Consider the following 14,051-nt stretch of genomic DNA (forward strand, 5'->3'; position numbering starts at 1 on the left):
CCGCACAGCCGCTGTATCCCGCGCAAAGCGACCCACGGTGCCACTTCAGCACATCACGAAGTAGGGCACCATGATCTGTGGAATGTACAGCCGCCGTGACTCATACCTTCACGGCCCATGGATGGAGGACACAGGCGGCAGGATTAACAAATGCTTTGGCAATTAACGTTTCGCATTGTATCTAAAAAAAGAAGATAATGTCACCGTGTTTACCCATAACAATGGAATTCACGGAAGTCTACGTCGTCGCCTTGGCGAAGTAGAAGGAGTCGTTCATCTTCGGAACCTTTAACTTTCCAGAAAGCAATGTGGTCTCGTCATTCCTCATGATTCCCACACGGTGGTACCCATTTAAGCCAGTTTGTGGTACATAAAAAAAATAGAAAAAATTCATTTGTTGCTACCTTACAGGTGCGCTGTTGGATACAACGCTTGCTGGAAGGGATAGAAAGCGCCTGGGTTCATCAAGTTGTCGGGATCGAGTGCCCGCTTGATGCGTTCCTGTACCTCCACGTGCGCAGGGCCGTGCTCGAGAACGACGTGCTTGACCTTTTCGATACCAAGGCCGTGTTCGCCCGAGATCGTGCCGCCCAATGCAATGGCGCGCTCAATCATGTGGCTTTCCAACTCTCGTGCGAGTCGCCACTCGGTGTCCGTCTTGTACGGGATGGCGCAGTGAAAGTTACCATCTGTTACATGCGCGCAGAGGATGCATGGCATATCGTACACCGCGAACTCCTTCTCAGTCTCGGCAATGATGATGTCGAGCTTGTCGAGAGGGACGCACACGTCAGTGCTGAGTATGAATTCACGGCCGCGTCCACGGTGCGTGAAGGACGCCAGCAGGCAGCTGTGACGGATCTCCCAGGCATTCGCCATGTCCCGCCCCCGCCTCAAGAAGCGCACGTCCTTTGAACGGCCCACTGCGACAAATATGCGCTGCATCGTATCAAAGTCCTACCGCATCTGTCGTCCCTTGGCATCATTGTCGGTAAATTCCATGAGGATGGTGGGCGCCGGTACAAGGTCTTCCTTCAAGTACTTATTGGAAGCTCGAATACCGTCAGCGCTGATAAGCTCACAGCGGGTCGGTGTCCTGGGAAATCCAGCTCGGCGCAGCGCCGCGATTGACCGCACATCATCCGGCAGAGTGGCGAACCTGGCGAAGCCCCCAGCACTGTGCCGCTGCAGCGGCCACAGCTTGAAGGCAACCTCGCAGACGATACCCAGTGTGCCCTCGCTACCGCAGTAAAGCTGCGTCAGATCAAGCCCAGACGACGACTTGCGCACAACCTTGCGCGTCTCCACCACGCTGCCCATAGGTGTCACGACGCGGAGCGAGAGAATGTTTTCGCGGGTCGTGCCGTACTTCAGTGTCGACATGCCGCTGCCGGACGTCGACACCATCCCGCCAACGCACGGGTTCGACGATGGGTCGGGGCCGAACGTGAAGCCACGCTCCCGCGCAGCCTTCACCAACTGCAGTTTCTTCACGCCGGCCCCAACCCACACAAACGCATTGTTAACATCGAAGTCCATCCGCTGCAGGCCATTCGTATCGATCACCACACCACCGCCGTACGGGATTGCGCCACCCTCGATGCCTGTGCCAGCCCCTCGCGGCGTCATGGGGGCCCTGTGGGCAGCGCACAGCTTCACCACGGCGGCCACCTGCTCAATTGTGGCCGGCACCACAGCCGCACACGGAGTCACAGGCATGTGGTACGATTTGTCGCTGCTGTACGAGCTCTCCAGCTTCTTGGGGTCGAGGATGAGCTGCTTGTCCGGGTCGGGGAGAACAGCCCGAAGCGCCGCAAACAGAGCGGCGTATTTCTCCTGGCGTTCGGCCAGCGGTGCGATATTGTACTCCGCCGGCATCCTTCGCAAACCGGCACCGGTACTTTCCTTCTGATTAGCCTACCTGAGTCTCTGGAATGGCTCACTAAGCGAAGAAACAAAACAACAAAAAAGGAGGTATGGTGAGGCAGCGGTCACCGCCACTCAACAGGAATTTACCGTGCCATCTCTGCAACCTACTCACTTCTGCGCTGCTCCTCACCGCCTCACAACGACATAGCTTCGCGTCGAGAAGCCGAATGTCAGCACGTCGCTTTCGATGACAGTCGCGGGAACAAAGGGACGCAGCAGCTCACCATTGAGACGCGTGCCGTTGGTAGACCCGAGATCCACCACCTGCAACTCCATCAGCCATGCGTCCTCGCCGTCACCCAGCTCCACCAACATCTCACGCACGCGGGCACAAACCTTGCTGACACTCTCCGACAAGCCCCAGTCCACACACCCGTCCTGCAACAATGCGGTCACACGCTGATGCAGCTCCTCGGCATTGGCGTACACGAACCGCACCTCAAAAGCGGCGTGCTGTGCAGAGCAGCTTGGGTGGTCCAGAGGGATGTCGTTCACGGCCCGGTCCTTACCTAGGAGCGTCACAGCCCTCCGCGACACTGCAGTGTAAGACGCAACGGGCTGGCTATCCTTCAGCACACGTACGTTGTAGGCGGGGACATACGGCTGAAACACACCGGCATCAGCATCAGTGGCCGCACAGCCGCTGTATCCCGCGCAAAGCGACCCACGGTGCCACTTCAGCACATCACGAAGTAGGGCACCATGATCTGTGGAATCGCTTCGGTGACTGCGCAACTCTTCGTACACACACGCCACGGAAAGAAACTCGAGAATGCTGCGGTCGATGCCGTCTCCCTCGGTGATGCTCTTAAGAATACGTTGCGGCACTGTTAAGAGGGAGGGAAACCACTTGCCATACTTTGAAGACGCGAATCGTGTTGTTGTCACTGGCATGCCGTGATAAGCGCCATCAAGTGCACCTGTTCGTCCATAAAAGGGGGTTTCCATCTCCGCGGCGCCGCAAGCCCTCTCATTAAAGGAAGCGCTCAGCATGGTACAAAGTGGGAAAGGCAAAAAATAGATAAGGCAAGAAAGAAACACTAAGCGATTTTACTTTGACAGAGGGAAATGTAAGTGAGTTGGAGCATTGCATAATGCAGCTAATGATTTTACACTTCCTGGTTGATCTGTTTTGTCACTTAATCCCTCTTTGGCGTGAGGGAATACCGGCAAGATACATTACGCACAGAGGACCCCTCATTGAGAGAAGCGCATCATACACGCACTCGTACCATGCCGCTCCCCCTTATCCTTTTTACAAATGCGTAGACTTCTATACCCCTGCACGTACAGCACGTGCGGATGCCAGTAGAGTGGGCAAGTGACTTTCTGTCACTGTTCCTGCTGTTCTTTTTATTTGGTTAGCTTGCATTTAGCTTTCTTCTGGGCAGCTGTGGTGTTGACTGTGGCTGGGGATAGGGTGGGATTTATGGGTTCGCCGCACGGTAGACGCCGTAGATGTCGACCGCCCACTTGAGCCACACAAAAGCAACTACCTCCAACGAGATTATAGCCGCCCAAGCACCCCATGACAAGCCCCCGGTGCCTATCGTGCTTGGTCTGCTGGCAAGTATGGCCTCCACAGCGCGTGCCTCTATAGTTATGTCAGAAACGTCCTCGTTTCCCTTTCCGTTCGCCATCGGTGAAGGGATCGGGTGTTTTCTTCCTCGTGAGGCGCTTCGCGTGGCTCGGGGGGAAGTACGAGGAGGCATCTCTTTGTAACCACTTTCTTGTGTATCTGAAAAGAATGCAACCAAAAAAAGAGTATTGCTCGTTTGTGTCACGTCCATTAAACCCACCCATGGATATGGAGTCCTTACCCCCCAGCCCCTATTTGCTCCTATTCTCACCTCTCATTCACTTTCTCTCCCTTTCTGAATATCGAATAAACAAATGCTGGCACTTAACCCAATCGACGTTTTTTTGTGGAAGTTGTAGAAAAAAGGAATATACGCGTCTGAGATTCATGCGTCGTCAATCCAGCTCATCGCTGGGATGCGTTGTTCTCTGTGGCGCCGCTCCTGCACTGGTAGTAGGAGGAGGAGGAGGAGCTCTGCTAAACCCGCCGGGAACGCCGCCTCCCATTGCCTTGGACATAAACTTTTGGAGGAGCGGGCCGACCTTTGGATCTCCCATCATCTGCATGGCCGCCATAGGATTCTGCATGAGCGTGGCAAATTTGGAGGCCACCTCTGGGTCCTGCATGGCCGCCATCAGCTCCGGGTCCCTGAATAGTTCCTCCATGCCGGGTGGCACGGCGCCGCCGGGGAATCCACCAGCAGGCATGCCGCCGCTCGGGAATCCACCAGCAGGCATGCCGCCGCTCGGGAATCCACCAGCAGGCATGCCGCCGCCCGGGAATCCACCAGTAGGCATGCCGCCGCTCGGGAATCCACCAGGGAATCCACCGTGCTGCTTCTCCTCCCTTTGACGCTCTTCCTCTTCCTCGCGTAGCTCCTGTTCACGTTGACGGCGGAGCGCCTCCTGCCGCTGCCGTTGCTCCTCCTCTTCCCTCTGGCGCCGCTTCTGGCGGCGGGCGTTGGATTTCTCTTGCGCAAGCCGAAGAAGGGCATCAGTCTTTTCATCGTAGTCAATGGTTTGCGCCTCGCTGAGATCTTTTAGCGCATCCTCCCAATTGCCAAGGTGACGATTGACGGTGCCACGGACACGCAGCGCACGGACGTTCTGCGGGTTGATGCTGAGAGCGCGGTTGGCGTCGTGAAACGCGGCGCCGGGGCGTGCGCAGTCGAGCAGGTAGCTTGCGCGCTGGGACCAGTACATGGCCTTTCCCGGCACCATTCGCAGCGCCTGCGTCATGAGCTCGACAGCTGCGTCAATCTTTCCCTCGCCGGCACGCTCTGCAGCCTCCGCCTTCAGCGCGGCGGCATTCTCTTCGTCCTCCGGGGTCGCGTCGGCTGCCACAGCTGCGGGAATGCCGTCGTCTGGCACGTCCTCCAATTCCCACCGCTCCTCGTCCGGCTCGCTGGCAAGGTCTGCCGGCTCATTCTCCTCTGTCTTTTCTGGCGGCGGCGGCGGCGGTGGCAGAGTGGCGCCCAGCGATTTTAAGTACGCCCGAAGCTCGTCAAATTCGTCGCGGTGGAGTTCATCAGGGTGGTGGCGTAAATGCCCCAGCACGCGGTTCACTGCCTCAACATCGGTCGCCGAGATCGAGTGCATTAGATATCGGTATTTGATCTCTCTTTATTGTCGTCTCCTTTTCCTCCGTTCTTCCCTTTCGCTACCTTGCTTGCTGTTGCTTAGTATCCAAAGCTTTATTCACTTAGACCGAAAAAAAAAATAGCGCAAAGAGTGGGCAGTAACAGGAGCAACGAACGCATCATTCCGGCAAACGACAGCAACTCTACAGAGGTACACTCCACAAACTGCAGGTGACGGTGTGGGAACTCAGTTGGCGTCAACGGCGGTGGACGGCTCCACAGCGTGAAAATGCGCCAGAAGGTCTCGCCGCCGCGCCTCGTATTCATCAACCGGGACGTTGACGACGCCGAACGTCCCGTGGATGGGCTTTACCTTCCTTGACTTCTTCGATATGGCCTCCGCGTTAACACCATACAGCTGCTTCATCGTATCCTCGCGCTGTGTACTATTTCCGCCCTCGTTTTCTCCTTCGTCGTGATGGTGCTTCTTGTTGGCGACCTTCTTTGGCTTCTTTCCGTAGCGCGTCTGTTTATAGTACTGCCGCAGCACTTCGTTCACGTTCTCCACCGCAAAGGCATGCTCCTGATATTTCTGCTGAATAAACGTTTTCAGTGTTATTTCAGACTCCGAACCCGTCATCGGTTTCATCCCTTTTGGGAGGCGCGCCTCGTAGAGTGATTTGCCCTTTCTATTGCCGATGGCTTCCATCAAACTAACCTCTGCTGCATGCCACTTGTCCATATTTGTGGACTTAATTTTTGACACATGGACGCCTAGTGAGCGGTGAATACCGGAGCATCGAATGCACACAAAGACGCCGTGGTTCACAGAAGCCCAGCGCGTCCCATTGCTGTTGCAATCGTTGCAAACATTGTTGAGGTACATCTGGCAAAGCTGTTCAATGCGCTCACGGTTGGCATCCCAGTCTTCCTCCTCCTCTGTTGCCACCGCCGAAGCCGACGTCGCCGCCCCGGAAACCCCAGCTGTCTTGTCTCTATGGCTCTTATGGTGGTGATGTTTGTGGTGCTTTTCCCTCTTATTCCCACGACCGTGTTCCTTCTCCTCTGTCATTTCTTCCGAGAGTTGGCGCTGTGCCTCCAAAGGGCACTCAACATTGAGCAAAAAAAAAGGGGGCAAAAACGAAAAAAAAAAAGATTTTAGAGATGAATTCCAATCCTATTTATGCCCTGGTGTTCCTCTTAATGAAACTATGGAGATATGCACGTACACATTTATATGGTTGTGGTATATAACTCCTAACATACCACACGAAGCCGAAAGTATTTACAAATCTTTCTCATTCTTTGAAGATCATGTAATGTGGCCTCTAAGTACACACCTGACAGCGTACAGATAGACTTTTAGGAGCGCTTCTGTCAGTAGAGTTGAGCTTCCCCTACCTCCATTCACTGAATATGGAGAAACACCGTGTCGCCAGAGCGGACACCACCCCATGTCACCAGCTGCACATTGGGGTTTTCGACACTCAACTCCCTGGGTGGATATCCTGTCTTTAGAGAACACTTCGGTACGCCTTGTGGATAGGCTTCCGGGTTATCATGATACGCGCGATAGGCAAGGTACTCTACCAAAAGCTGGGCAGGGGTTTCTGGCTTAAGCCTCAGTGTAGCATTTCCCTTTGGAAGCCGGCAGCGCAAAGCAAAAGCATTTTTCTCATCAGGCATCGCTTCGTAAGGGCTGATGTCGACCGCTACTACCGGTGGCGGTGGCGTCACCCCTTCGGGATGCGATGCTGTGGGAAGAGAATTTTCATTATCGTAATCCTCAACTACTACTGACTGTATTGTGGTTGAGGCGGGGGGAATAGGAGGAGTAGGGGAGGCATGCCTTCGGCACTTTCCCGCCTCCCACTGTGAGGGTGAGCCGCGCTCAGCAAGAAACGCAAGTAATGCCTCATTCACTTCGCCAGCATCGATGCCTGCTGGCCCATAGTTCAACGGTATCCGCGACTCTTTCATTGTCGTGAGAGGGTTGAGGAGCAGCAAACACGGCATGTCCCTCTCAGGATCGATGCGATAGCCGTGCAGCAACTGGCCACTGTGCTCTGACGCCGCAGTCACCTGATAAATAGAAAACATGGAAAGTGTCTCACGCAATCCCTCAAACCTCCAGATATCTCGGTTAACGCAGAAGCTGTTGAAGTCATCGCCAAGCAGACTTAAGAGAACCCACTGGTCACTATCCACAGCGCGCGTGCAAAACTGCTGCAAAGACAAAGTGCCTTGGTAAACAAAAGGAGGCGTGGTGAAAAGAAGCGAGGATGTGTCCATCTCCGGAATGGACAGCGGCGCCGACTGTTGCCGAGAAAGTCCGGACGGTCCGTATCTGCCGTGCGGCACCGAAGGAAAGTTGTCGTGCCGCCCCCCACCGCCACCGTCAAGCCGGCCAACCAAGTACGGCGGTGTCGTGTACCCCGGCGACCCAGGGTTCGACATCTCGGACGTGGAAGACGCGCCTATCTCCTGGACGGCCCTGTTGGTGTGGTCCGCCACGTAAAGCGAGTGCGCCAGCGCTAGGTCGAAGTTGGCATTGGCGAGATACTCCACCGCCTCCTCCTCGGTGCAACCGTTGATGGCAATGAAGTTTGCCACGACGTCCCCGTCGCTCATTGATCTCCGTGCTGTGCCCAAGTAGTTTTATCCGTTGGGCCTACAGACTTTGCAATTAACCTTATATAAAGAGCCTTGTTGTTTACCCCGTCACCGGCCGTGCAGCACAAGAAACGACAAAAAACACTCACAAGTCGCCCGTGTATCCCTTCAGATCTTCTGAATTTCGAAATGGCACAAGACACTATGATCCGTACCCTCAACGTAAAGTACTGCAAAATTCCTATGTCGAAACACACTAAAAAAATTTTAATAAAGGCTAAAATGCGAACGGTAGAAAAGCAAATATACACAGCAACAATAGATTCAGAAGTGTAAAAAAATCGTTTCAGCATTCATAAGAAACAAAACAAGGAATAAGGAACTGTTTACATATTACTTTCCCGACGGAATCTACATTCCCACATCTAAAAGAGATACACCACAGCAATTCAGATACATAAATACCAAAACAAGCATTGCAACAAAGCACAAGACGCGTTACGCAGAGTACAAACAAAGCGCAATACGCTAGAGTTCATAGTTTTCATCGTCATTCAGAACCTAAAGAGTCTTCCTCAGCTTCCTCATATTCTTCATCCTCCTCGAAAGTACCACTTTCTTCAGTAGAACTAACAACAAGGCACCCCTGAAAACTTGGAAGCACACCTGCCGGGGGACGGCCAGGAGAGAATCCACTAAGTTCATCATCCCCTTGCTCGCCTACGCCTTCGCATTCCATACTATTATCCTCGACAGTCACATGATACACGAGAGCACCAGCACTAACGACCCCAACAGATTTTACACCATCATACCCCGCCACCGGCACAGTAACCTCTGGGGCAGCGTCTGCCGAGAGGGGCGCCACCGCCTCTGCTTCAACACGGGGAGCGCTGGCAGCGTCGGCTTCATCCACCGCAAGGCTTTTCTGAGCAATCTCTTGTGTCATTGGTTGGATGATCTCCATATTCACTGTCAGTGGTACTTCTAGTACTGTTAATATGTTGGTTTCGGCAGCTTCATCGGAGTTCCGTCTGTTTGTTGTTGTAGAATTAGGAACGTTGTTCGTACATGTTCTGTCGCCACAATTGATTCCGGTGGAATGTGGTTGGTTGAGGATTGTCTTGGTGAGCCCCTTGATAGAATGCCGCGCGCGAATCTCTTCCTCCACGATAGTTGTCGCTTGTTCAGTTGCAAAAAGGTTACATATAGGATTTGCAAGCAGCTCGTAGTAGTCCTTGTAGAGAGACCCTCGAGCCTGGCATTCGGATATGTCCAATCGGTCTTTGCTTGATTCAAACTCAAGAATACCACGACGTTCGCGCTCCGCCTTCACCAGCATCCGAAGGAGGAAAAAGATACGCTCATTCCATAATGCATCGCGTAGCGTCCCTTCATCTTCAGTCAGAGCCACCTGGTCGACACCATCGAAGAAGTAGGTTTGTTGTAGCGCTTCACGCGTCGAAGCCTCCTCCGATGATACTGTCGTGTCAAAGTAGTGGTGACGCATTTTCCAGAGCAGGAGCATGCGATTACGCCACTCTTCCTCCTGGATACCGTTGGTATAGGCAATATCAAAGCACATGTGATTGAGAAAGCGAGGCACATCACTGGTTAAGTAACCTCGAAGCAACGCGCATCCTTCCATGGGCTTCATTACAGTACATGCATATCCGTCCATTTCCTTCAGCTCAATTTTCACGCGAGCCTCTGACTCCTCCCGCACAAGCTGTTTCATGCCTTCTTTTATCACTGTCATATGTTTTCTTCTTGCCACACGGCAGCGCCAGGACCGCTGCAGTTTGCCGATCAAAATATCCAATACGAAAGTCGATTTCTTTGGTTCAAACACGTCCTCGAAGGCCCGCCGCCACTCTCGCATGATACGGACCCGATCGTATGATTCAAACTGCCAAAGAACAGCCACGCCATCTGTGGCCTGGTAATAGCCATTTGTGCCTAAGTTACGCAACATCACGTTGAACATGATATCTTCCAGCTTCTCCACGTCGGCACGCGCCCTCGGCTCTGTTTTGTCTGCCAACACCTGCAGCTTGAACCCAATTTCCTTTTGCCTTTCTAAGGCGGCCTCCTGCATCGCCATTTGCAGCTCCTCTTTGCAGCGTTGTACATCCTGGCGCTGCAACTGGCGGATCTCCCCCAGTTCCTTTTTCTCGCGCTTGAACGCGTACATTTCTTGTAGGTAGTTCCGCATACCTGATGCGCCCACAGTCCCACTCTTATAGCGGCGGTAGAAACTCTTGATGGTGTTCGCAGCTGCAGTCTGCCTATTGAGCCAACGCAGCTGTTCGGATGCATTTCGGTTCGCCTCATCAACAACAGTAGGCCATGCGCTTCTCTCCGTCTGCACAATGCTGCGCCGAGCGAGTTTCTCATCCTCCATCAAAAGGTCGCGGAGACCAGTGAAGACGAGATCACTGTAGCGGTTTTGCAGTGTAACTGCGAATTCAGCGAGGAAGAGCAGACTCGCCTCCTCGTACAGCTGCAGCTTTCCTACCAGATAGCTCTGCAGAAGTGAAGCTCGGAGGGATGGATTGCTCGCCTCCAGCTCCAAGGCACCCGCCCTACATCTCCATATGAGCTGTTGGATTTTCCCCCCATACAGCTGCTGCTCCTCAGACTTGGTGCGGAGCAGCGATGCAGCCAGTGTGTGGCGCTCCTCCTCCTGCTCTGCCTCGCGCTCCAGTGCAGTTATACGCAGGAGCTCACGATTGTCCAGTTCCGTATCAAGGATTTCCTTGAATGACAGTGCTTCATCCCTTGTGATGGTAAAACGTTCTCCTTCTTCCCACCCCTCCGCCAACTGCTTCATCTGCATGATGCGAATGAGACGCCTGAACACGTTGCACAATTGGAGTGATTCAAATTCCCCGGCAACATCAATCTCGCGACGGCAGTCGACTTCTGTCTTGATGCATCGCTCGATTTGCGGTGCGATGATGTTCTGCAGGATGTCCTGTTGCGCTTGACGCCGTATTGCAGCCGCCCCCCACTCCTCCTGTGAGTTAATCATGACACGATGCTGGAACTCTTTTTCGCAAACGTCCGCACGCTCCGCGTCGTGGATCGCGAAGATCTCGTCGCGCACGGCGTCGCAGTCCGCCATGAGAGACGCCTTGAATGCGCAAAGAGACTCACGCCCACGCTCGATCATCTCAGCGTCACGCTTCGCCCGGATGATGCGCCCAACATCGCGGTGGGTGAAGCGCCAGCCTAGACACCCGCTCCTCCAGTTGCGAACGGCGCGCTGGATTGTGACGATCTGACACGCGTGCGCCTTCTGCTCCTCGTTAAGGAACTTGAGCAGTATGATCTGCTGGGGCACGCTCTCCTCGAAGCACCGCTCCCACTCCTCCTCTATCGTGACGCGCACTGCCAACTCCAGGTGCTGCAGCCAAACCTGGCGGGCAATAGTCTCGTCGTATTCGAGTTCAAAGCGACCTTCGTCCTCCTCAGCATCCAGTTTCTTCAGCAGTACTTGGTGAGTCGCCGCGCAGTACATCTGCTGCAGCAAATTGCGGCGGGTCGCTTCCTCCACTCGAAGAATGCCTCGGTCATTTTCTTCGCTTTGAATCCACCCACCACACTCTGAGTCGAGCTTAAAAGAACTTTTCATTGCTTCGGCCTCCAATGCGGTCTGCAGCTCTTGCCGTCGCTCCTCCCGCTGGCCCTGCCAATATAGCAGGCGCTCCAGGTGCAACCGTCTGTGCTGCCATGCCCTCATCAAGGATAACTCCTCTTTGAAAAGAGACATAATACTATCGTACTCCCCTTGTTCGCATTCTGCAATCACCTTGCGAGAATCAGCATCTTTTTCCAATAGGACAACATATGACGCAATACCAATCGTATTGCGCAAGCCGTTAGTCATTGACAGACGAGCAGTCGACCGATGATTCGACGCTGCAAAGCCCGGCTTTCCTTCTTTTTGCTCAGGCCTCTTGGGATCACTTGCTTCTGCAGAAGGCGCACTGCTGTCGAGGGCATGCTTCAACCGCACATATCGCTGCAAGATCTTCCGCGCATCCGTTCCATCCTGCGGTGGTTGGCAGGTGAAACCGCAGCGGCTGGGGGCGCACGTCGGATACAACGCCTCGGCCTCCTCCAGTCGCCGCTGCTTCTCCTCCCTAGCGCGCAGGGCGGCCTTGTAGCTGATAAGCTGCTTGCTTGCCTCTGACTCATTCTGCATCCAGTAGCGCTCCTTGTCCTCCTCGAACACAAGATTCGCCCGTTTCTCGCGCTCTTCGTTGTACAACTCGTCCATCTCATCCCGCAGCACGAAAGTGACGTAGCTGACTATCATCATCTGGTTCAGCACGCGGAGCTCCCACACCTCCGTGTCCATGATGTGCTGCCGCTCCTCCTCCTCCAGCGCGGCCAGTGGTGTCTGCCGCTCCTGTATACGCAGCTCGCGCGCCACAATGCGGCCCCTCTCTGACTTGAAGCGCAGACCTTGCGAGAAGTGCAAGGAGGCGGTCCCGTCAGCCGCCTTCGCCTCGGATGGAAGATGCGGCTGCAGAATTAGCGGCAGCTGGACGGTGGGTTCTTGATCTGGCTTGTCGAGGAAGTGCTTGCGCACGCCCCGCAGCATTTTGAGGTATCCGTCGTGCCCAACCGTACTGCCGCACACGCGGTGCACCGTTCGCTGCTGGTTGCGGTGGTGAAACCTCTCTGCGGCGGGGACGGTGCTGGCCCTGTTGATGTCGGGAAGCGAGTTGCTCGTTTCCTTCTTCATTTTGTTCTGTAAATACAAACTGAAGTGGCGTGTTGTGCTCTCAGCGTACTGTGTTGGCAATTCACACCTAGTAATGTTAATAACAACAATAGTAAATCACAGCATACGCAAGAAGCAAGAGAACCAGCCAGGGGCGTAGGCGAAGGAAACGGTGGAAAAGAAGCGGGGGGGACACAACAACAGTAACAAGCTGCAGCAGCAGCAGCATTGACGGCGACGTGGGGCGGAGTGGCGAGAGAACAAAGGAGGAGAAAATAAAGGGAGGAAGATGGTGAATGTCCCTACCACTTTGGCGACGCCGGCCACCGCTGATCCCGCGGCTCCCTAATCTCCGCGCGTGCGTTGGGTGCCTGGAGACGGCCGTGCCACAGCGGTGTCTCTTGCATCGTCGCACGACGCAACTGTCGCGCAGCCGTCTCGACGGGGAGGCCCAGCGTGGCCGCCTTCTTCGGCAGCACGTTCTGCTCGAACCACGCCCACTCCTCTGCGCTGTGCTGCATGTGCCGCGGCTCGCCGACATCCTTCCACCACCTCATCGTCTCCTCCCACCGCAGACGGTTTTGGTGCAGCTCACTATCCTTGTGGGCCTCGTAGTCCTGTTTGTAGCGGAAGCGGACGTGACAGAGAGCGCAGCTTGGCTGCTCGCCAAAGAGCCATACATCCTTACCGTTGTGAGGAATGCGTTTGCTACGTCGATCGATCCACTTAGACTTTTTTCGGATACGAATGAGTCGGCCGCTTGCTGACGCGGTGCTGCTGTTGATCGTCGTCACCTCGGCGAGGAGGCGGCGTGTGAAGAACAGCATGCTGCCCGGGCCGCACGGTCACTAGAGAAGAATAAGCCGACGACGACAATAAAAACAAAACAGCGAGTGTGTGTGTGTGAGAGAGAGAGAGAGAAAGCAAGAAAAGGGCGTGGAAAGACAGGGTGCAAATGGGTTCTGGCGCAGGAGGTGAGAAAATGCGGCAATGCCGGCGTAGCAGCAGGATGTACTCCTCCTCCTCCACCTCCCGCTGCACGCGGGGTTCAGGGCGTGCGTGTGTGTGTGCCGCCGCCCCCCCGCACCAGGATTGACAGGCGCATATAAAAAGAGAGGAGGAGAGAGAGAGAGAAAGAAAGGGAAACAGTCGTGCTCTATCTACGCCCTGCAGACCCACGAGAGGCCGACAGTCAGTGTGCCCTGCGGGTGCAGCACCTCCGTCGTGCGCACCACAGCCTGCGGCGACGCCAGCAGAGGCCGCAGCGGCACCTCCGCGACGCCCAAGTTCGCCCGCACCTCCTTCGCGCGCTCGTCGAACACCACGAACACAACGGCGCCCTCCGCAATGAAGAGCAGCAGCTCCTGGTCCACTACCACGCGGTGCTCGATGGGCTCCACATCAAAGACGGGGTCGGTGGTGAACGCCTTCGTGGACGTGCGCACAGTTGTGTCCCGCACACAGCTCAGCCCGCTCGGTGCGGACGCGGTGTAGAAGACGTACGGCTGCGGTGGTGGCGTGGCGCGTAGGTCGGCAGCTCGGAACACCTGCACGCGCAGCGCAACGACGCTGCGCAGCGCCACCAGCGCGGCCCGCATCGCCTCCGCGCCCATGTG

At 55.1% G+C, this 14,051-nt stretch overlaps 9 protein-coding genes across 9 annotated transcripts; all 9 read right to left on the reverse strand.

Annotated features, from left to right (window-relative positions):
• Positions 1 to 405: 405 nt before the first annotated feature.
• Positions 406 to 879, reverse strand: DQ04_04411000 (D-lactate dehydrogenase (cytochrome); the record flags this gene model as incomplete). The annotated part of the gene is made up of 1 exon (XM_009313547.1): positions 406 to 879. The coding sequence occupies one exon, from the start codon at positions 877 to 879 to the stop codon at positions 406 to 408; it is 474 nt and encodes a 157-aa protein (XP_009311822.1).
• Positions 880 to 957: 78 nt separating this feature from the next.
• DQ04_04411010 (D-lactate dehydrogenase-like protein) lies at positions 958 to 1,878 on the reverse strand (the record flags this gene model as incomplete). The annotated part of the gene is made up of 1 exon (XM_009313548.1): positions 958 to 1,878. The coding sequence occupies one exon, from the start codon at positions 1,876 to 1,878 to the stop codon at positions 958 to 960; it is 921 nt and encodes a 306-aa protein (XP_009311823.1).
• A 177-nt stretch (positions 1,879 to 2,055) lies between these two features.
• Positions 2,056 to 2,922, reverse strand: DQ04_04411020 (Smad nuclear-interacting protein 1; the record flags this gene model as incomplete). The annotated part of the gene is made up of 1 exon (XM_009313549.1): positions 2,056 to 2,922. One exon carries the CDS (start codon positions 2,920 to 2,922, stop codon positions 2,056 to 2,058), a length of 867 nt encoding a protein of 288 aa, XP_009311824.1.
• A 981-nt stretch (positions 2,923 to 3,903) lies between these two features.
• On the reverse strand, positions 3,904 to 5,106 carry DQ04_04411030 (Hsc70-interacting protein; the record flags this gene model as incomplete). Its single annotated transcript, XM_009313550.1, has 1 exon — positions 3,904 to 5,106. One exon carries the CDS (start codon positions 5,104 to 5,106, stop codon positions 3,904 to 3,906), a length of 1,203 nt encoding a protein of 400 aa, XP_009311825.1.
• Positions 5,107 to 5,334: 228 nt separating this feature from the next.
• Positions 5,335 to 6,159, reverse strand: DQ04_04411040 (ADP-ribosylation factor GTPase activating protein; the record flags this gene model as incomplete). The annotated part of the gene is made up of 1 exon (XM_009313551.1): positions 5,335 to 6,159. One exon carries the CDS (start codon positions 6,157 to 6,159, stop codon positions 5,335 to 5,337), a length of 825 nt encoding a protein of 274 aa, XP_009311826.1.
• Positions 6,160 to 6,494: 335 nt separating this feature from the next.
• DQ04_04411050 (UBX domain protein 7) lies at positions 6,495 to 7,718 on the reverse strand (the record flags this gene model as incomplete). Its single annotated transcript, XM_009313552.1, has 1 exon — positions 6,495 to 7,718. One exon carries the CDS (start codon positions 7,716 to 7,718, stop codon positions 6,495 to 6,497), a length of 1,224 nt encoding a protein of 407 aa, XP_009311827.1.
• A 532-nt stretch (positions 7,719 to 8,250) lies between these two features.
• DQ04_04411060 (hypothetical protein) lies at positions 8,251 to 12,456 on the reverse strand (the record flags this gene model as incomplete). The annotated part of the gene is made up of 1 exon (XM_009313553.1): positions 8,251 to 12,456. One exon carries the CDS (start codon positions 12,454 to 12,456, stop codon positions 8,251 to 8,253), a length of 4,206 nt encoding a protein of 1,401 aa, XP_009311828.1.
• A 281-nt stretch (positions 12,457 to 12,737) lies between these two features.
• On the reverse strand, positions 12,738 to 13,262 carry DQ04_04411070 (hypothetical protein; the record flags this gene model as incomplete). Its single annotated transcript, XM_009313554.1, has 1 exon — positions 12,738 to 13,262. The coding sequence occupies one exon, from the start codon at positions 13,260 to 13,262 to the stop codon at positions 12,738 to 12,740; it is 525 nt and encodes a 174-aa protein (XP_009311829.1).
• Positions 13,263 to 13,595: 333 nt separating this feature from the next.
• Positions 13,596 to 14,051, reverse strand: DQ04_04411080 (hypothetical protein; the record flags this gene model as incomplete). The annotated part of the gene is made up of 1 exon (XM_009313555.1): positions 13,596 to 14,051. A coding segment is annotated over one exon (456 nt), but the record flags the coding sequence as incomplete, so codon positions are not given.

Source organism: Trypanosoma grayi (assembly GCF_000691245.1).
Source record: "Trypanosoma grayi strain ANR4 Tgr_441_V1, whole genome shotgun sequence".
In the NCBI taxonomy this organism is placed as follows: Eukaryota; Euglenozoa; class Kinetoplastea; order Trypanosomatida; family Trypanosomatidae; genus Trypanosoma; species Trypanosoma grayi.